Source organism: Macrotis lagotis, chromosome 6, assembly GCF_037893015.1.
Source record: "Macrotis lagotis isolate mMagLag1 chromosome 6, bilby.v1.9.chrom.fasta, whole genome shotgun sequence".
Lineage (NCBI taxonomy): Eukaryota > Metazoa > Chordata > Mammalia > Peramelemorphia > Peramelidae > Macrotis > Macrotis lagotis.
Genome location: NC_133663.1, coordinates 44320690 through 44343261, shown reverse-complemented (window position 1 = coordinate 44343261; position 22572 = coordinate 44320690). Strand labels below are relative to the sequence as shown.

Here is a 22572-nt window from a genome sequence, read left to right as displayed (position 1 = left end):
CCACCAGAGGGGTGACCCGTCAGAGCAAAAGAACTTCAGCCTCCTGGAGGCAGCCCCAAGGCACTGGGAGCCGTGGCTCCCAGCAGCGGGGTAGTTTCCTGAGCAATGGCCCAGGGAGCACCAGGCACAAATTGGGGGAATAGCGGGGGACCTCTGCCAGAGGGAGCAGGTGGAGCCCAGCCCTCAGCACACAGCAAGCAGCATGGCCGCTGAATTCCAGATCCAGGAAACATAAGCAGACAGAGCCAGTAAGCAGGAGCCCCCAGGGCTTGAGCTCATTGAACCTAGGGAGGGGAGTGAAAAGAGACTGCCGAGCTCTGTCCTCTGCCTCTGGAACAGGACTCTGGGGCTCTGAACACATTCAGATCCTGATCACAGTCTTGGGCCCCCCCATAGAACAGCAGGGCCCCCCCCCACCTCAGGCCTGTGGCAGAGGGGGGCACATATGGTCATTCACAGACCAGGAGGGAGGACAGAGCCTCACACACTGAGACCCTTGTGGGAGTGTCCCAAAAGCTCAGGAAGCACCCCAAAATCAGGCTCAGGCTGGGAAAATGAGCAAGCAGAGAAACAAGAGGAACACCATTGAGAAATACATTATCTATGATCCCAAGAAGGATCAAAATACTCAGTCTGAAGATGAGGAAGCACAAGCTTCTGCATCTAAAGACTCCAAGAAAAATCAGAAATTGGGCTCAGGCTATGACAGAGCTCAAAAAAGACTTTGAAAATCAAATGAGGGAGTTAGAAGAAAAACTGGGGAAAGAAATGAGAGAGATGCAGGAAAAACATGAAAATGAAGTCAGCAACCTAGTCAAGGAAATCAAAAAAATGCTGAAGAAAATAGCATGCTAAAAACCAGCTTAGGTCAAATGCATAAAACAGTTCAAAAAGTTATTGAGGAGAAGAATGCTTTAAAAAAGCAAAATTGGCCAGATGGAAAAAGAGATAAGAAAACTCTCTGAGGAAAACAAATCCTTCAGACAAAGAATAGAACTCAGGGAGATTGATGAATTTACGAGAAATCGGGACTCATTACTTCAAAACCAAAAAAAATGAAAAATTAGAAGAAAATGTGAAACATCTCATTGAAAAAAACAACTGATATGGAAAACATACTTAGGAAAGATAATTTAAAAATTATTGGAATACCTGAAAGTCATGATCAGGAAAAGAGCCTTGACATCATTTTCAAAGAATTACTACAGGAAAATTGCCCTGATATCCTAGAAGCAGAGGGCAAAATAGAAATGGAGAGAATCCACCGATCCCCCTGAGAAAGAGATCCCAAGAAACCAACCCCTAGGAATATTATAGCCAAGTTCCAGAACTCCCAAGTCAAAGAGAAAAGATTACAAGCAGCCAGAAGGACACAATTCAAATATCGTGGAGCTGCAGTCAAGATTACACAGGACTTGGCAGCAACTACATTGGAAGCTCGTAGGGCTTGGAATATAACATACAGATGGCAAAAGAGTTTGGAATGCAACCGAGAATCAACTACCTAGCAAAAAATGAACGTCCTCTTCCAGGGGAAAAAGATGGACTTTCAATGAACCAGGGGAATTTAAAATATTCGTGTTGGAATGGCCAGAGCTGAACAGAAGGTTTGATCTTCAGATACAGGACTCAGGTGAAGCATGGAGAGTGGAGGAGAAGGGGAAAATATGAGGGACTTAATGATGATGAACTGCATGTATTCCCGCATAGAAAAGTGACATTGATAATACTCATATGAACCTTCTCAGTTAATAGAGCAGGTAGAGAGAGCTTTTATAGTTGAAGCACAGGAGAAAGCTGAATTTGAAGATAAAATATGGTGTAAAAATAGAGTCAATAGAAAAAAGGGAAATGTAATGGGAGAAAGAAAAAGGAGAGGGGGGAATAGGCCAAGATATTTCATATAATAAGATTTTTCTTTATTACAATGAGCTATTGCAAAGATATGGAAGGGGGAGACAAGGGGGAATGAGGGAATTTTCGCTCTCATCAGAGGTGGTTAGGAGAGGAAACAGCATATATACTCAATGGGATATAGACATCTGGAGTAAGAAGGATGGGAGGCGGGGACAGGGGGAAAGGGGGGGATGTGAGTGATGGAGGAGAGGATGGACCATGGGGGGAGAGTGGTCAGATATAACACATTTTCTTTTTTACTTCTTGCAAGAAGGGGCTGGGATTGGAAGGCCTGCCCAGGACCATAGGGACAGGTGGATGCTGGGCCTAAGGGATGGTATGGGGCCTCAGGGCCTCTTGGCCTCAGGACCAGGGAATCTGTCTGCTGTGCCACTCAGGTATGCTACAGCAGAGTCAATGAAAGGAGAGAGAAAATATAGTACATGGTAGTGGAGAAATACGAAAGGAGGGAGTTGCAATCGGCAATGGCAACAGTGAAAAAATATGAAAGTCACTTTTGCGATGGACTAATCATAAAGAATGTGATCCACCCGCAACAGAGTTGGTGGTGTTGGAACAAAGACTGAAGCACATTTTTTATTATTATTATTTTGGGGGGGGCAAATGGGGCTGGGTGGCCCACCTGGGCTGCATAGCAGGGTGATCGTTGGATGTCTGAGGCCGGATTTGGACCCAGGTGCTCCTGGCTCAAGGGCCAATGCTCTGTCTGCCACCCAGCCACCCCTACTATTATTACTATTTTATTTTATTTTGGGTCTTTTTTTTCTTTTTTTGGTTTTTGCAGGGCAGTGGGGTTGGGGTGGCTTGCATGTCACACAGCTGGGTGATTGTTGGGTGTACAGGGCTGGATATGGGCTCAGGTGCTCGTGGCTCCAGGGATGGGACTCCGTCCATTGTGCCACCTGGCCATACCTACAATTATTACTATTATTTTTTTATTTTAATTTTTTCTCTCTCTCCTTTACTTTATTGCTCAAGCGAGTCTATATTTTTGGGGGGAGGGGGTATTTTGTTTACTCCTAAACAAGAATATTTTATTAATGTATAAAAAACATTATTTGTAAAAAAATAAAAAACGTGCATACCCTATGATCCAGCATACCACTCCTCAGTCTATAACCTGAAGACCTGAAGAGATAATGAAAAAGGGTAAAAACATCACTTGTACAAAAATATTCATAGCAGCCCTGTTTCTGGTGGCAAAGAATTGGAAATCAAGTAATTGTCCTTCAATTGGGGAATGGCTTAACAAACCGTGGTATATGTATGGAACACTATTGTTCTATTAGAAACCAGGAGGGGGGCAGCTAGGTGGTACAGTGGACAAAGCACCAGCCCTGGAGTCAGGAGTACCTGGGTTCAAATCCGGTCTCAGACACTTAATAATTACCTAGCCGTGTGGCCTTAGGCAAACCACTTAACCCCATCTGCCTTGCAAAAAAAATAAAAAATAAAAAAATAAAGAAATCTGGAGGGATGGGAATTCAGGGAAGCCTGGAGGGATTTGCATGAACTGATGCTGAGTGAGATGAGCAGAACCAGAAAAACACTGCACACCCTAACAGTAACATGGGGGTGATACTCAACCTTGATGGACTCGCTCATTCCATCAGTGCAACAACCAGGGACAATTTGGGGCCGTCTGCAATGGAGAATACCATCTGTATCCAGAGAAAGAATTGTGGAGTTTGAACAAAGACCAAGGACTATTACCTTAAATTTAGGGGGGAAAAAAACCTTAATATCTTATTGTCTGATCTTGCTATCTCTTATACTTTATGTTTCTTCCTTAAGGATATCATTTCTCTCTCATCACACTCAATTTGGATCAATGTTTACCATGGAAACAATGTAAAGATTGACAAACTGTCTTCTCTGGGGGTGGGGGTGGGGGGAGGGAAGTAAGATTAGGGGAAAAATTGTAAAACTCAAAATAAAGAAAATCTTTAATAAAAAAAAAAAAGAAAAAATAAATAAAAAGATTCTCAAGTAAAAAAAGAAATGTGGAGTTTAAACAAAGATCAAAGACTATTACATTTAATTTTTAAAAAGGTATCTTGAGTATTATGTAATTTTGCATATCTTTAAGGAAATGATTTTTCTCTCAACACATTCAATTTTGATCGATGTATAGCATGGAAAAAATGTAAAAACAGTCAGACTGCCTTCTGGAGGTGGGGGAGGGAAGTGAGATTGGGGGAAAATTGTAAAATTCAAAAAAATAAAAATAGTTAAATAGTTAAAAGGTAGTGTACTCTGACAGAACAAAGAAAGGTAAGAATATCGATAGAAATAATAATATTTTATATTTATGCACTCTTTAGACTTTCTCATAACTGCCCTGCCAAGTAATCCTTCTCCCCTTTGTCACTTCCAGATTCCCCCTTTTCTATCTTTACTCTGTAAGCTTTTTGAGATGAGATTCACTCCAATAAATTCTCTGATAGTTGCCATAGTATGCTGAGCCCCTTTTCTTTTTCCTTGCTTTCTCAAGGAGGTCCAGCATTTTTCTCTATTCCCCAATCTTTTATCACCTTATTCTAGGACACATGGATTCATGCAGATGCTCTTTCAAGTTCTCTTATCCTGTAATGTTCCATGAGTCACCATTTCTTTTCAACTTTGTCTCACATAGAATTGCTCATTCAGTCATTCCCTATCTAATCATAACACCGTACTTGTTGCTTCATCTCTCCCTATACTTCACCTTTCCTACTACTGCCTTACCTTCTTAGTCACCTCCCTTCCCTCCAATCTTGAGGACCTTCTCAAACCATTACCCTTCACTGGTTTTACTATTCTTCCACTCTAACTTCAACTCACTAGTTATCAGGGGAAGGACTTTGAGTGCCCTCTCTCCTTGGAGTACCAGGAAACCAATGAATATGTGACCATTTGACAAGTCAGGGATTTTATGTCTCCTTTTCTTTGGTATAGGGTCTTTGAGACCAGAAAAGAGAGTTCCAGAGAACAGGCAACCAGATCTAGAAGCAAAGTTTGCAGGCAGTTCTAAAGAGGCAATAACATAGCAATAAAGTGAGATTTACGTAATCTTTCATGAACTCTGAGCCCTAAAACAAAGAATACACTTGGTCAGTAGCTATATACCATTCAGCTAGGAACATGGTAAGGCAAGTTTTGTAATAGGCACTTTAACTTGAAGCTCACTCTCTCCAAGACTCCAGTGTTCTCCAGTTTAGGAGACATTTTACATCTCAGTTCTTACAATATGTTTTCAGTAAGTATCTCTTTGTAAAAATTAATTGATAATACTTGAATATAGCGAAGAGAATCTTACCAATTGATATTAAGGAGAACTATACCAGAATGAGTGTTTGATCAAATAATTTTAGAAAGAAATCTATCCATGTAGGATGGATCTATGGGAGGATGGGAGCAGAAGAGATATATAGAATACTATGAGGTTGTCAAAAAAACATCAAAATAATTTTTTTAATTTAAAAATTCAAAAACCAAAGAAAGACATCATCCCCTATCTCTCAAGGGTAACCTGGAACTTTAAGGGAAAGATCTTGAATAGATCTGAATGATGCACTTGGGGAACTTAAGCTACTATTGTACACATGAACTGGGAAAGTCAATGCAGAGCTTTGATAGATAAACTTAAGTAATCTTCACTAGTAAACTCTGCAAGGTGAGACCATCAAGCATTCTATGGAAAATGTATTCTTTTGACTCTGGAATTATAGTGAAATTAGTGCTGCAAACTGTACTATTCAACTCTCTGTAAACATCATGTAAATCATTTCCCCCCTTTTATACTTAACCATTTTCATTTTTTCCTTCCATTTATATGTAGAATATCAAGATGGGTTTAGTTCAGTTCCTTGAGCAATGTGTCTATTTATTAGCAGTCACTTGGAGTACATGCATTCTGTACTATTGTGTGCCATTTTACACCATAACTGATAATCTTATAACTGTGTGGTTGAAAGCTAATGTGATTTCCTCACCTTTATTATTAAGAAGGCATTTCTTGTTGGAATGATCACACCTACTGGAGGTGTGTGAATCTAAATTACAATAGAAGAATGATCTAAAGATAAGAGTTTCAACCTCTTACAACTCTTTAGTTTATATATATATTACATATATATATATACATATATATATTTATATGTCAGTATATTCATTTGGATGGAAAGACTGGAATAACATCATGAAGTTCAAAATTGTGTGCCTTATGATTTCTTCTGTTCTTCTGGCTTGGTATATGCATATAAGTTTTTCAGCAAAATATGACCAACCCTGGAAGGTGATGATGATTCATTCTCTTTTTAAAACTTGTCAGTTTACGGTAAGAAGAGAATTTTCTTCTATATATATATATATATATTTTTATTCATAACTGATTTCAAATAAAGGGGTATAATCTAGTAGTTTCCACTTTTAAATGTAGTTAATTTTCTTTTTGGTTAAATCAATCAGACAATACTTGTGAGGTATCATCTTTATATAGCAAAAGGAGAAAAAATACCTATTAACAGATGACACACATATAAGGATGTAGTTGGTGTAGATTATGTAATTAAAGGAGACATTTGTAATTTTTAACATTAAAGGTATTTCATGAGTTCTCTTTTTTTCCTCTCTCATCTCTTTTCCTCTTCTTTTACTGTCTTTTTTGAAGTCTTCATTACTCTCAAAATTCCAGTGATATTTCTTCTTCTTCCTTGCATGCCCCCTTGGATCTTGGGATCACTATGACCCATGCAATGTGCCATAATTTGAGCATGATAGATTTGCAGCAAGTGGAGGTAAGTTGGAATCTTGTCTTTTTCCACTTAACTTTTGTCTGACCTGACAGAGCCAAGATGACAGAGTAGAAGCAGGAACTTCTACTAGCTTTTCCCCCAGACCTCTCCAAATACTTTTAAATAAGGACTCTAACCAAATTCTAGAGTGACAGGACCCACAAAAAGACTGAGTAAAACAATTTTCCAGCCTAAGACAACTTGGAAGATCTGTAGAAAGGGTCTGCTGCAATGAGGTTAGAAAGGGTCCACAGCAAAGCTGTGCCACAGCAAACTAGCTCCAGCTATCCAGGGATGCCTGGGCTCCTGGGGTGGCAGCAGTAGTGGTTTTCCAGACCTCTCAGCCCAGGGATTGCCAAGGAAAATTGGGAAGCCCAAAAGGGAAATTCTGCCACTCCAGAGTAAAACCAAAGTTCAGTCAAACACAGGTCTCAGCACAACCCCCAGCCCCAGGGGATCAGGAGCAGACCTGGGGAACCACTGCCAGGGAACCACCTGGAAGTTATTTTTGGAGCACTCAATCCACAGAAGATAAGGGGAGAGGGGGTCAGGGGAGATTGCAGAGATCTCTTTGTTCTCCCTGAGGCAGGATTATGTTGCCTTACCCATTCTCAGATCCAGGTTCCAGTCTGGGGCCCTAGTCTTAGGGAAAGGAACTTTACTGCCATAGTGGAGCAGGGACCCTCCTCACACTTCCAAAGCAGAGGGGAGTGCTTGTGGTCATCTACAGGTCAAAGCACAGACCAGGAGAGCAGTCCTCCTCTCATAGGACCTTGGAAGAATTGAGGTGGGAGGATGTCCCTAAAAACAGTTGCAAAAACCCTCAAAAGCTTGGAACAGTATGTCTTCCACCCTGGAAGCAGAACCCCATCTTAACAAAGAATTAAAATTAAATCATATCTGGGGAAAAGAGCAAACAACAGGAGAAAAAATATCCAACCATAGACAATTACTTTGGTCCTATGGAGGATCAAAATACATACTCAGAAGATTACAAAGTCTAAGTTTCCATATTCAAAGCCTCCAAGAAAAATATGAATTTGTCTCAGAAAATGGAAGAGTTCAACAAAGATTTTTATTTTTATACTTTATACACACACACACACACACACACACACACACACACACACACATATATATATGTATATATATAGAGAGAGAGAGTTATTTTTTTTTGCAAGGCAGTGAGGTTAAAGTGACTTGCCCAAGGCCACATAGCTAGGTAATTATTAAGTGTCTGAGGGCAGGTTTGAACTCAGGTATTCCTGTCTCTAGGACCAGTGCTCTATCCACTATGCCACCTAGCTGCCCTTTTTATTTCTTTTTTATTTTATTGATTTTGAGTTTTACAATTCTTTCCCCCATTCTTGCTTCACTCCCCCCACTCCCCACAGAAGTCATTCTGTTAGTCCTTACATTGTTTCCATGTTATACATTGATCTCAGTTGAATGTGATGAGAGAGAAATCATATCCTTAAGGAAGAAAAATAAAGTATAAGAAATCAACAAATTACATGATAAGATAACAGGGTTTTTTCCCTAAATTGAAGGTAATATTCTTTGGTCTTTGTTTAAACTCCACAGTTCTTTCTCTTTATACAGATGGTATTCTCCACTGCAGCTAGCCCAAAATTGTCCCTAGTTGTTGCACTGAAGGAATGAGCAAGTCCATTAAGGTTGATCACCACCCCCATATTGCTGTTAGGGTGTACAGTGTTTTTCTGGTTCTGCTCATCTTGCTAAGCATCAGTTCATGCAAATCCTTCCAGGCTTCCCTGAATTCCCATCCCTCCTGGTTTCTAATAGAACAATAGTGTTCCATGACATACATATACCACAATTTGCTAAGCCATTCTCCAACTGAAGGACATTTACTTAATTTCCAATTCTTTGCCACCACAAACAGGGCTGCTATGATAACTCATATGAACCTTCTCATTTATTAGGGTAGTTAGAAGGAGCATATATAGACAGGGAAAAGGAGGGAGTTGAATCTGAAGGCATATTAAAAAGATGTAGCTAAAGGGTGAGAAAGGATATACTGGGAAATATGAAAAGGAGAAGCAGAATGGGGTAAGTTATTTCATATAAAAGAGGCAAGAAGAAGCTTTTGCAATGGAGTAGAAGAGTGGGGAATGAGTGAGCCTTTACTCTCATCAGAAGTGACTCAAACAGGAAATAACATACACACTCAATTGGGTATAGAAATCTACCTTACCTTAGAGGAAAATAGGAGAGGAAAGGGATAGGAGAAAGGGAACAGAGGAAAGGGATAGGGGATGTAGGTAATAGAAGAGAGGGAAGATCATGGAAGAGCGTAGTCAGATACAACACACTTTTGAGGAGGAACAGGGTAAAAGGAGAGAGAGAGAATAGAATAAATGGGGGGAATAGAATAGAGGGAAACACAACTAGCAATAGCAACTATGGGAAAACTGCTGAAGCAATTTCATTGATGTTTGGTTTTCATTTATTTATTTATTTTCCAATTATATGTAGAGATAATTTTCAAAAATTATTTTTATAAAGTTTTTCCCTTCTACCCTTCCCTTCCCCCATACTAGGAAGAAATATGATATAAGTTTTACAAGTACAGTTGAGTTACACATATTTTAATATTGGTCATGCTGTAGAAATAATGTATTCTGTGGGGGTGGGGGAGGGAAGCAAGAATGGGGGGAAATTGTAAAACTCAAAATAAATAAAATCTTTCTTAAAAAAGTGAACAAATAAATAAAAGAGATAATTTTATGGGAAAAAATATTGGTCATGCTGAAAAAGAAGAATCATAACAAAAAGGGAAAAGCCACAAGAAGTACAAAGCAAAAAATAAAATTAAAAAGGTGAAGACTGAATGCTTTGATCTGCACTTGAGACTCCACAGTTCTTTCTCTGGATATGGATGGCATTTTCCATCTCAAGTCATCCTGGTTCTGTTTACTTCCTTCAACATCAGTTTATGTCAGTCTCTCCAGGTTTTTCCTGTAATCTTCCTGCTCATTGACAAAAAATACAATTAAAGCTGAGAATAGAATAAAGAACACATAGAATAAAGGTAAAAGACTGGCACAGAATATATTATGCTTAAACTGAAGTATCAGGAGTAGAAATTCTGATCTCAGACAAAACAAAAGCAAAAATAGATCTAATTAAAAGAGATAATGAAGAAAGCTATCTTACTAAAAGGTACCATAGACAATGATGTAATATTAATACTAAACATATGTGCATCAAGTGGTATAGCATCCAAATTCTTAGAGGTAAAGTTAAATGAGTTTCAGGAAGACATAGACAGAAAATTATACTAGTGAGGGACCTCAACCCTTTCACAGAATTAGATAAACCTAAAGACAAAATAAAGAAAGAAGTCAAAGAGATGAATAACATGTTTTAAAAGTTAGATATGATAGACTTCTGGTGGAGTTTATGACCAAATAAAAAATAGAGAATATTACAAAATACAAAATGCATAATTTTGATTACATTAAATTAAAAAGGTTTTTGAATGAAGAAAATCATTGTAACCAAGATTAGAAGGAACACAGAAAGGGCAGTGGAGAGAGTGCAAATCCAACCTCAGACATTTAATAATTACCTACCTGTGTGACCCTGGACAAATCACTTAACCCCATTGCCTTGCAAAAACAGACCAACAAATAAAAACAGAAGGAACACATAATTCCAAATTGCTCTCCAGAGTGTTTGGATCTGTTCACAACTTTATCAACAATGCATTAGTATTATGGTTTTCCCACAACCCCTCCAACATTTATCATTTCCCTTCTCTATCATATTAGCCTTATCCCTCCTCAACAGTGTTTTGCTTTTGACCGCCACCTCCTTCAAACTTCCCTCTCTTCTATAAATGCCTTTTTCTCTTTTTTCTTCTTTTTCCTCCTAATTCCCTATAGAGTAAGAAAAAATTTTAAACACAATTGAATGTACAGTATTACTTCTTGATCCAAATCTGATGAGAGCAAGATTTAAGCAATTCTCACACCCTCCCTTTTGTCCCTCTGCTGTAATACATACTTTGCCTCAAGTTTTTCTGTTATCTTAAGATTTCTTACTAAAGATTTTTTGGTGTTTTATTATTTCTGATATGTATGAGGTAAGAGTTGTTTTAATTCACATTTCTCTAATCAGTAATGATTTAGAGCATTTATATGACTTTAGAAAGCTTTAATTTCTTTATCTGAAAAATGCTTGTTGATATCCTTTTACCATTTATCAAGTGGAGAATGAGTTATATGCTTTTAAATTTGATTCAGTTCTCTATATATTTTAGAAATGAGTCCTTTATAAGAAACACTGACTATAAAAATGGTTTCTCCATTTTCCAGAGAAAGAACTATGGAGCTTAAATGCAGAGCAAATCTTTCTACTTTCATATTAAATTTGTTGATGTTTTTCTTTTTCACAAACTTTTTCCCTTTTGTTCTAATTCTTCTTTCACAACATGACTAATATGTGTAACATATACATGCATAGCAAATATCAGATTACTCATTGTCATGGAGAGGGTGGATGGGAGGGAGAGTAAAAATTGTGGAAAACAAAATCTGGCAAAAAATAGATGTTGAAAACTATCTTTACATATAATTTTTAAAAAATTATCCAAAGAAGTGAGGTGAGAGTGATAGCAGAATCATGAGAGAGAGAAGAAGGCATATGCAAGAGATAAAAACAACCAAATGTACATAGCGACAGATTGAATGCAGGGGTGAGAGAAAGTGAGAAGGTAAGGATGATAACAAAGTTCCTGTTATTGAGAGAATAGTACTCTTCTTGATAGTAAGCAGACTGGAAGAGGATTTGGAAAGAAATATAATGAATTCAATTTTTGACTTATTGAGTTTATGATGTCCACACAAGTGAAATAAATGGCCACAGGGAGTAGAGGGATGCTGTGAAATGGTTCAATCAATCTAGAAATAAATTTGGAATCATATCCAAACAGTCATTAAATTTTAGATAGATAGATAGATAGATAGATAGATAGATAGATAGATAGATAGATAGATATCTTTGACCTTGTGACTTTGCTAGCAAGTATATACCCCATTGAGATTCAGGACCAAGGAAAGTGATCTCTTATGGTATAAGTAGCCAGTGGAAAAGGGATCCTCATAATTTATTGGCCCTGCTCAATCAGATAATATTTGTTCAAATCAAGGCAGGTCTTGAACTCAGATCTTCCCAACTACAAGATCCACTCTTTATTTAATATGATTTATTTAATTGTGTGTAGATATAAAATAGTGACAACATATATATATATATATATATGTATCTATATATAGATAGAGATATATAGATATATTCTTTCTTTTTTATTCTCAGGCTACAGTTGTTGAAAATTTTGGCCTAATGAACTTTTGGGATATTTTTGATATTATGTCACAAGTACACATTGCAGCACCTGTTTACGATGAAAATGTCACAGTGACTGAAACAACAGTTAAGGACGTCCTAATACGTTCTTATGTGTCAAGGAGGAAATCTCAAGAGCTGAAAAGAATAATTATTTATTTTCATGGAGGAGGTAGTAATTTTGGCAACATTAGTAAGTATAACCTCCCTAGGCCAAAGTCTATATTTCTGTTAGACTAAGGAACAGGACTTTCATCTCTCTGGAAATATTTTCTTCTGACAAAATCCCAAACCATTCAAATTCATAATTTTGGAAAGATGTGTTAGGGTTTCTGATGTTAACTGACTTGACCAGAGTCACTGTGCCAGGAAGTATTAAAGGCAAGATTTGAATCCAGGTCCTTATCACACCAAACCCCAAACTATACTATATAACATTGTCTCTGACTTTGCCAGGACCATATTTTTTCATTTATAATACTCTATCATGAGAATATGCATCTTTACCAAAAAGTATTACATTCTGTCATTAACAAGATCAAGGTATGTATTTAATTTGTTACTTTATAGAGAAGATCCTGCTCAGTATATTTTGAATTATTTTCCTTTTTTCTAATTATTTTTGTTTTGGTTTGGGTTTTTTGGCTTTTGGGGAAACAATGAAGTTAAGTGATTTGCCCAAGATCACACAGCTAGGTAATTATTACGTGTCTGAAGCCAAATTTGAACACAGGTCCTCCTGAGTCCAGGGCCAGTGCTCTATCCATTACAACACCTAGCTGCCCACTCTTTTTTCCTATTTTTAAGAAGAATTTGCTGTCAAATTTCCGGGTTTGATTTGGATATATTGAAATACATTAAAAAGTCATTCCAGGGCAGCTAGGTGGGGCAGTCAATAGAGTACCGGCCTTGGAATCAGGAGTACTTGGGTTCAAATCTGACCTCAGACACTTAATAATTACCTTAGCCGTGTAGCCTTGGGCAAGCCACTTAGCCCCAATGCCTTGAAAAATCTAAAAAAAAAAAAAAAAAAAAAGTCATTCCAGGGGTGGCTAGGTGATATAGTGGATAGAGCACCAGCCCTGGAGTCAGGAGTACCTGAGTTCAAATCTGGTCTCAGACACTTAATAATTACCTCGCTGTGTGGCCTTGGGCAAGCCACTTAACCCCATTGCCTTGCAAAAACTAAAAAAAAAAAAATTCATTCCACACAGGCAAGCTATGTGCAGGATAAGTAGGAAATATAATTCATATTTGTTTAGTTCTGATTAGATATTTAGCAGGGGTCGAGCAATATGCTTTAAGAGACTAAAAGGAAATGGTCCCTCTCTACAAGTTTATATTCTCCTATTGGTTGTTTTTCTGTCAGGTTCGATTTTTCATGACCCCACTTAGGGTTTTCTTGACAAAAACACTGGAGCAGTTTGCCATCCTTTCATCAGCTCATTTTGGAAACAAGGAAACTGAGACAGACTGGTTTAAGAGACTTGATCAGAGACACATAGCTAGTAAGTGTCTGAAGTCAGACTTGAACTCAGGAAAATGAGTTTTTTGACTCCACCATCAGCACTACATCCACTGTGCCACCAGCTACATGAATTCGCCTATATAGTTATAACAAAAGAAAAAAACAACAGTTTGAAAGGAAAAATCTAACCTATGGTTCTATTGAAATGCTAAAGAATGTGGTATAACCCTGTGGACTTTTTGGAAGACATAGGATTTGAGGAATGATTTAAAAAAGAGAAGGGATACCAAAGAACAAAATGTATTTTCCTATACATAGGATGAGAAAGTTTTGAGAAAGTATGACTAGAAAAAATGCTGGATAGGGAGTAATATATAAATATTGATAGATATATATTCATGCATAAATAATATAAATTTATGGATAGTTAGCATATATACATATATGTTTTATACATATATTTATATTTATGTGTATTTTTGTACCTATTTGCATATGTATAATATCAGCTATACCAAGAATCCATTGTTCTAACTCCCAGATTAAAGGTTTCCTTAATGGGCTTGTGTCTGGGGATATTTTCCCTGATACTGAGAAAAATGATACCTGATTACTCCCATGGTGACTCTTGGTGATCCAAGTTATCATCCATAGAAGGAGATAGGCATTTAACTAGAAATCTTGGAGAGAAAAATTTTAAGTCCTACAATAAATGTTGGTTAATTGAGTTCCAGGTATTATAGAAATATTTGTCATTACTACTGGTATCATCAATAAGAGGCAAACAAATTATAGCATGTACAAGGTTTAAATAACTATTTCAAAGTAAATCATGAATCAAATTTTCCCTGGGGTCACATCTGCACTTCTTATCTTTAATTTTCATTGAATATTTTTAACTTGTTTCATTCTTTTTCAGCCCTTATCCATTATGACACTTTTGTGAGATGGGCAGCAAACAGACTGGATGCTGTTATAATAGCACCTCAGTAAGAAAAAAACTTAAAAACATAATTTTGGATTTATTTTGAATATATTTAATTTTTATTTTGGATTCTGGTCATATGATGAATTTGACCAATACACAAATGAGCTATATTCCTCATGATTCCTGATTCCCACCATTTTGATCAGTCCTTTTGCATACCTGGGATATTACTAAATAAGCCAGTGATCATAAATGCAGAAGATGGGTCTCACTCCAACTTCCTCATCGTATGGCTGAGAACACTTTGACCCCATGAGTGAAAGTAACTCATCCAGGGTCACCCAGAGAATAACTAGAAAAGCTGGGATTTCACCTCGGATTATCTGATTACATTTCTAGTCTTTGTCACACTATAATTCATTACCTCCAACTAATTCTTTGAAACATTTAAGTATTAGATAGAAACCTCAATTGACTTCATTGTCGTCACTCAATTTTGCTCCATATGCCATGGGGCTAAAAGTAACAATAGTTCCCAAAAACTTGAACGACAATGTCAATTCTATAATGTAGGGACATTTTAGTAACATGGTCCTATGGTCTAGTTGGGGCATTTTTCCAAACTTGTGCTGCTTTTTGGTTGCTTCAGTCTTGTCTGACTCTTCATACAGCATTTAGGGTTTACTTGACAAAGAAGCTAGAGTGGTTTTCCATTTCATTCTATAACTCCTTTTATAGATGAGAATATGGAAACAAATAGGGTTTATGGACTTGATGAGGGACATAGCTAGAAAGTGTCTGAGGCTATATTTGAATTCATGAAAATGAGTCTTCTTGACTGCAAGCCTGACATCGTTGTGCCACATAGATGTTCCTTCTAAACTAATGATCATTATCCATTCTGGTAAGCAGAGTTGGTGGGGAATTTTAATGCAGGGCTAACATCTGATTTGGTAGACCAGAATACCAGAAGGAAAGATTGAAACTATTTGAAGAATTTAAATCAACCTTGGGAAGGGGTTCTGGAGGGGGAAGAAAGGTGATATTTGGTTTAGGTTTCTCTGATAGAAACTGGACCTTTGATTTCGTTGGTCTGGCGCTATTTCAAGGTGAGAAAATTTCCTCTATAGATGCTTTCTCTGCAACTTATATTCTAGAGAAAGGATATCAAACATACAACATCCCAAGTGCCACCAGAACTAGACTAAAACAATACCTGGGAAATATTTCACAAAATAAATAACAATAAAATAGAGCATAGATAACCATCGATAATGTAGTTCTACAAATCAATCTGCCACCTTCAGGGGTCCTTATGGAAAGTAGTGATCCTTCTTTCCATTTGAATTTTACTGATTAGAGTACACCAAGAGGCGAACACAATTATCTGTGGTCATAGAGTCAATATGGATCCAAAATTAAAACTTGAACATGTGACCTCCTGACCTAGAAGTCAGCTCTCTCTCTTCACCACACTTCACTCACTCTCCTCAGAGACACTGGGAAATGATCCTTAGTATTTGAGGTACCCCTCTTTGTGTTAGGTTCCTCATATGCAAAGTGTTCTGGAAAAGGAAATGGCAAGTCATTCTAGTACCTTTGTCAAGAAAATCCCAAATGGAGTCTTGAAGAGTCAGATGTGACTGAACAACAACATTCTTCTTTTAAAGTTGCCAAAAAATTCTTAAAAATCACCATCCAAATCAGTGGAATGTTGCTTATGAGTTTATGAAGTCTTTTCTACAACCTGAAACTCTTGCTAAATATGGTGTGGATACGACCAGAGTCTGTATTTTAGGAGACAGTTCTGGAGCTGGCCTAGCAGCAGCTATGGCTCAACAAGTAGGATGTTGTACCTCTTTTATTCTATTGCTTTATCTGTTTGTTCCAATGTCTGTATTATGATCACTGTGATAGGGAAGACAAAGTCTTAGACCTGGATTTAAATTTTAGTTTTGATATGTACTGGCTAAGTAACTATTGATATGTAACTTACTCTTAGGAAGACCTTCCATACAGGGAAGATAATCCTACTGACTCACATGAATGTTATATGTCCTATGTTTGAGAAAATTCAAAAGTTGAAATTGCTCCTGTATGCTATGAAGTCATTCTGATTTAATGAATATTCTCATCTTTACAGATCATGGGTGACTCTGAAATTCCCATTAAACCTAAAATACAGGTTTTAATTTACCCTGCCCTGCAGATGCTTGATCTAGACTTGCCATCCTATAGGGAAAATGAATATGGCATAATATTGAATAAGGATTTGGCAATAAGAATTATAAGAGACTTTCTTACCTCTGATGAATCTCTTAAGCAAGACTTGAAGGCAAACCAACATATACCTATCGAATATAAGCATCTCTTGAAGTTTGTCAACTGGAGTACCCTGCTTCCTGAAAGATTTAAAAAAGGTCATGTTTATACCAACCGAATTTATGGAAGTTCTGATATAGTAGAAAAGTTTCCAGGAATTATAGATCCAAAAATAAACCCATTGTTAGCTAATGATTCAACATTGAGTCTTCTACCACTAACTTACATACTCATGTCAACATGATATCTTAAGAGATGATAGACTCATGTATGTTTCCCGCCTGCGCAGCAATGGAGTCCAAGTGTTCCATGAACATGTTGAGAAAGGATTCCATGGGTCTTTCTTCCCTCTTTCTTGGCCATTTGATTTAGATATTGGTTTCAGACTAGTAGATAATTTATTTAGTTGGATAAATAAGAATTTATAGCATTACTGCATATACATGTAGAACATATATCAAATTGCTTAACTTCTCAAGAAGGAGGAATGGGAAGGATGGAGGGAGAAAATTTGGAACTCAAAATTTTTTTAAAAGGAAATGTTAAAAATTGTTATGGGTGATTGAAAAATGTAAATGTTTTGGGGCGCCTAGGTGGCACACTGAATAGAGCACCAGCCTTAGAGTCAGGAGTAGCTGGGTTCAAATCTGACCTCAGACACTTAATAATTACCTAGCTGTGTGGCCTTGGGCAAGCCACTTAACCCCATTGCCTTGAAAAAAAATCTAAAAAGAAGTAAATTTTTTTTAAAAAAGAGTTCATAAAAAATTTTAAAAAATAAAAATAAAAAATAAAAAAGAGCTCATGTACATGTAAAAATAAAAATTTATTAGCTATATGTTGTCCCTAACTAATAAATGATGTATGTTCTAAAAACTGACTTATGAGTCATTTGTTTGAAATTGAGAACATATTTTCTCTTACAAATAATTTTGTTGGAGACTTCTGGCCAAGATGTCAGAGACAAACCTGGCACTGTCCTAAGATCTCTTGACTTTCCCTCAGAACTAATATGTATCAAGACTCTTAATGGAATTTAGATGCACAAAACCCAGAGAACAAAGAAGAACATCTACCAACAAGATATGTTCAGGAGAACATGAATGAGCCAGGGTCAGAGAGCAGACAGCCAGCACAGGGATGGCAGGGTAAGGCCAAGGGACTAACCTGAGAACAACCGCAAAAGCTTTAGCTGTGTGAGCGTAGTGTGGGAGAGTTCCAGTGCAGCTGGCAGGAGAGTTTCAGTGTGCCAGGCAGTAGAGCTCCAACAAAGTGGCTAGGCATCGATCCAGTCAACTAGGCTGGTCTGGAAGACCAGGGAAGCAATCCCCCTTGTTTTCAGTGAAGTCCCACTGATTCTAGTTGAGTCCTCTTCCTACCCCCATTCCTGTGGGAGAAAGTGACTCTTCCCAAAACAAACACAGTAACAGCTCCCCCACCCCTCCCCCACCCTCAGATGTGGGCAGCAAATCTCTCTCAGTACTGAGTGAGGATTATGAAGATTAACTATCTATCCCAAGGGCCCAGCACATATTGTTCAAGGATAATAAGATCCTACTGCTCCCCCATGCCCCCAAGCCTAGAGAGTGAGCTGCAAATCAAGGTCATGGACATACCAGACAAAATGTCTAACATCCCCTACTGGTGAGCCCACTTGGATTTACTAAGCCCCAGGAGCAAAGCCTCTAGGAGTTTCAACACCAAAAGTCTGTGAACCAGCCCCTCCCCAATACAAGATTCTAGGAAAATGAAGAAAAACCACAGAAAAGGGGGGGGGGTCTATTGAAAGCTATCTTGAAGGTATAGATTCTAACTCAGAAAGATCTAGAACTTCTGAGCAGAATAAGCATTGGTCTCCATCCAACCCAGAAAGTCTTCTTAAAGACATCAAGAAGGACTTTAAAAATCAATTGGAGGGGGCAGCTAGGTGGCACAGTGGATAGAGCACCAGCCCTGGAGTCAGGAGTACCTGAGTTCAAATTTAGCCTCAAAAACTTAATAATTACCTAGCTGTGTGGCCTTGGGCAAGCCACTTAATCCCATTGTCTTGCAAAAACCTAAAAAAAATCAATTGGGGAAAATTAGGAAAAGAAACATAAGAGAAAATTAAAACTTTGCAAGATAAAATTATCATCTTGCAACAAGAAAACAAAAATACAATTGAGAGGTAGCTAGGTGGCTCAGTGGATAAAGCACCAGCCCTGGAGTCAGGAGTACCTGTGTTCAAGTCTGGTCTCAGACACTTAATAATTACCTAGCTGTGTGGCCTTGGGCAAGCCACTTAACCCCATTTGCCTTACAAAAACCTAAAAAAAATGCAATTGGACAAATGCAAAAAGAAAATAATTCTCTCAAAACCACAATTAAAAAAAAACACACAATTGGGCAAATGGAAAACTTCAAAAATAGAATTAATCAATTGGAAAAGTTTGCAAAAGGTTAATGAAGAAAATTCTTCTCTAAAAAATGATTGGTATCTGTAGAAATTAATGACTTCATGAGACAACAAGAATGTTAATCAAAACCTGGCTGCATCAACATTAAGGATCAACAGGCCTGGAATATGATATTCCAAAGAGCAAGGGAGCTTGGAATTCAGCCAAGAATTCACCATCCAGCAAAACTGAGTCTTCTCTTTCATGGGAAAAGATGGAGCATCCCCTACTGGACAGCCCACTTGGAGTTACTAAGCCCTGTGAGCAAAATCTCTAGGAACTGGAGATTTCTAACTTTTCCTGATGAAAAGATCAAAGCTAAATAGAAATTTTTTTATTTCAAACAGGAAACTCAAGAGATACATGAAATGGTAAAAAAGAAAAAAATTGTTATCCAATAAGATGAAACTGGCTAGATCTCTACCAGGGAGATTCTCATATCTCTTGAGAACTGCAGTTCTCTTAGAGAGAACATCTTTAGCCAGAAGTAATGGACATTCATGACTTATCTGTGACTCTGATAGAATGATTTAAAACAATATCTCCTTAAAAAGGGGGGACAGTAAAGAGATGGGAGGATGAAGGAGATTGAATGGGGTAAATTGCATTACATGAAGAGGTACAAAGAACTGAAGAGGGGAGATGGTGAGAAGTGCCTGAATCTTACTCTCATTGATTTGACTCAAAGAAGGATTACTATAAACAGACTCAGTTAAGAAACTTATCTTACCTTTCAAGTATTAAGAGAGAAAAAGGGGAGGGGGGGAAGGGACAAACAGAAGGAGAGCAAGGAAGAAGGAAGGGGAAAGGGGAAGGGGAAGGGGAAGGAAAGTGGAGGAGGATTGGATATAAAGGGGAAAACACACTGAAGGAGATGGTATTCAGAAGCAAAATACTGAGGAATATGAATAAGGTGGAAAATGGAGGAAAATACAGAGGGAAGACAGCATGGAGGGCAATAAAGAGTTAGTAATTATAACTTTGAATGTGAATGGGATGAACTCTTCCATAAAACATAAGTGAATAGCAGAGTGGATTAAAAACCAGAATCCTACAATATGCTGCTTACAAGAAACTCATTTGAAGCAGAAAGATACATATAGAGTAAAGGTAAAAAGTTGGAGCAGAATATATTATGCTTCAGTTGAAGTGAAAAAGGCAGGGGTAGCAATCCTTATCTCAGACAAAGCAGCTGCAAAAATATATCTCATTAAAAGAGATAAGGAAGGAAACTATTTCCTCCTAAAAGAGACCATAGACGATGAAGCAATTTCAATGCTAAATGTTTATGCACCAAGTGGTATAGCATCTAAATTCTTAAAGGAGAAGTTGAATGAGTTGCAGGAAGACATAGACAGCAAAACTCTACTGGTGGGAGACCTCAACCATCTCTCTCTCTCTTTCAGAATTAGAAAAATCTAGCCATAAAATAAATTAGAAGGAAATAAAGGAGGTAAATAGAATATTAGAAAACCTAGATATGATAGACACTTGGAGAAAACTGAGTGGGGATAGGAAAAAATATATACTTTTTTTTCTGCAGTACATGACATCTACACAAAAACTGACCATGTACTAGGGCACAAAAACATTATAATCAAATGAAGAAAAGCAGAAATAGTCAATATTTCCTTTTTAGACCATAAGGCAACAAAAATATTTTGCAATAATGGGCCATGGAGAGCTAAAACTAATTGGAAACTAAATAACCTCATTTTAAAGAATGAGTGGATCAAACAACAAATTTTGAATAGAATTAATAATTTCATCCTAGATGATGATGAATATAATGAGACAACATACAAAACTTATGGGATACAGCCAAGAAAGCTATTAGGGGATATAGTATATCTTTAAATTCTCACATGAATAAAATAAAGAACTAAGCATACAACTAAAAACATTAGAGAAAGAACAAATTAAACCCCCAATTAAATACTGAAATAGAAATTCTAAAAATTAAAGGAGAAATTAATAAAAATTGAAAGCAAGAAAACTATTGAACTAATAAATAAAACCAAGAGTTTATTTTATGAAAAAAAATAGATAACCCTTTGTTTAATTTGATTAAAAGAAGAATGGAAACGAAATTAGTAGTATATTAGGGGAAAAGGTGAACTCATCACCAATGAGGAGGAAATTAAAATAATAATTAAGAACTATTTTGCCAAACTGTATGCCAATAAATGTTATAATCTAAGTGAAATGGATGAATATTTATAAAAATATGAGTTGCCCAGTTAAATGAAGAGGAAATTAAATACCCAAATAACTCTATCTCAGAAAAAGAAATTCAACAAGCCATTATTGAACTACCTAAGAAAAAATCTCCAAAGTCAGATGGATTCAGAAGTGAATTCTATCAAATATTTAAGGAACAATTAGTTCCACTTTGATATAAACTCTTTGAAAAAATAGGTGAAGACAGAACTCTGTCTAACTCCTATGGCACCAATATGGTGCTGATACTAAACCAGGAAGAGTCAAAGCAGAAAAAGAAAATTATAGACCAATTTTCCTAATGAATATGGATGCAAAAAATCTTAAATAAAACCACAGCAAAGAGATTACAGCAATTTATCACTAGTATAATACATTATGACCAAGCAGGATTTGTCACAGGAATGCAGGGTTAGTTCAATATTAAGAAAACTGTCAGTATAATTGACTATATCAATAACAAATCTAAGAGAAATCATATGATGATCTCAATAGATGCTGAAAAAGCATTTGACAAAATACAGCACTCATTCCTACTAAAAACACTTGCATAGGAATTAATGGATTGTTCCTTAGAATGATAAGCAGCATCTATCTGAAACCAGCAACAAGCATTATATGCAATGGGGATAAGCTAGTAGCATTCCCAACAAGATCAGGAGTGAAGCAAAGATGACATGAGGTTATACCCAGAAAATCCCAAGAAATCATCTAAAAAACTACTAGAAATAATTAGCAACTTAGCAAAGTCACAGGATATAAAATAAACCTTCATAAATTCTCAACATTCCTATATATTACTAGCAAGATGCAGAAGAAAGAGCTAGAAAGAAAAATTCCATTCAAAGTAACTTCAGACAATATAAAATACTTGGGAGTCTACCTGCCAAGGCAGACTCAGAAACTTTTTGAAAACAATTACAAAACACTTCTCACTCGAATAAAATCAGTTTTAAATAACTGGGCAAATATCAAATGCTCGTAGATAGGTCAAGCTAATATAATAAAAATCAAAATTCTACCAAAATTTAACTACTTGTTTAGTGTTCTACCAATCAAAATTCCAAAAAAGTATTTTAATAAGTTAGAAAAAATTGTAAGTAAATTCATATGGAAAATAAAAAGTTGAGAATT

General features: G+C 36.9%; 1 protein-coding gene across 1 annotated transcript; it reads left to right on the top strand.

Moving 5' to 3' along the window:
- Nucleotides 1-6097: 6097 nt before the first annotated feature.
- On the top strand, nucleotides 6098-17211 carry LOC141491629 (arylacetamide deacetylase-like). Its single transcript, XM_074192529.1, is given in 6 exon segments — nucleotides 6098-6235; nucleotides 12036-12258; nucleotides 14453-14522; nucleotides 16132-16303; nucleotides 16605-17014; nucleotides 17016-17211. Coding segments are annotated over 6 exon segments (1209 nt in total).
- Nucleotides 17212-22572: the final 5361 nt, after the last annotated feature.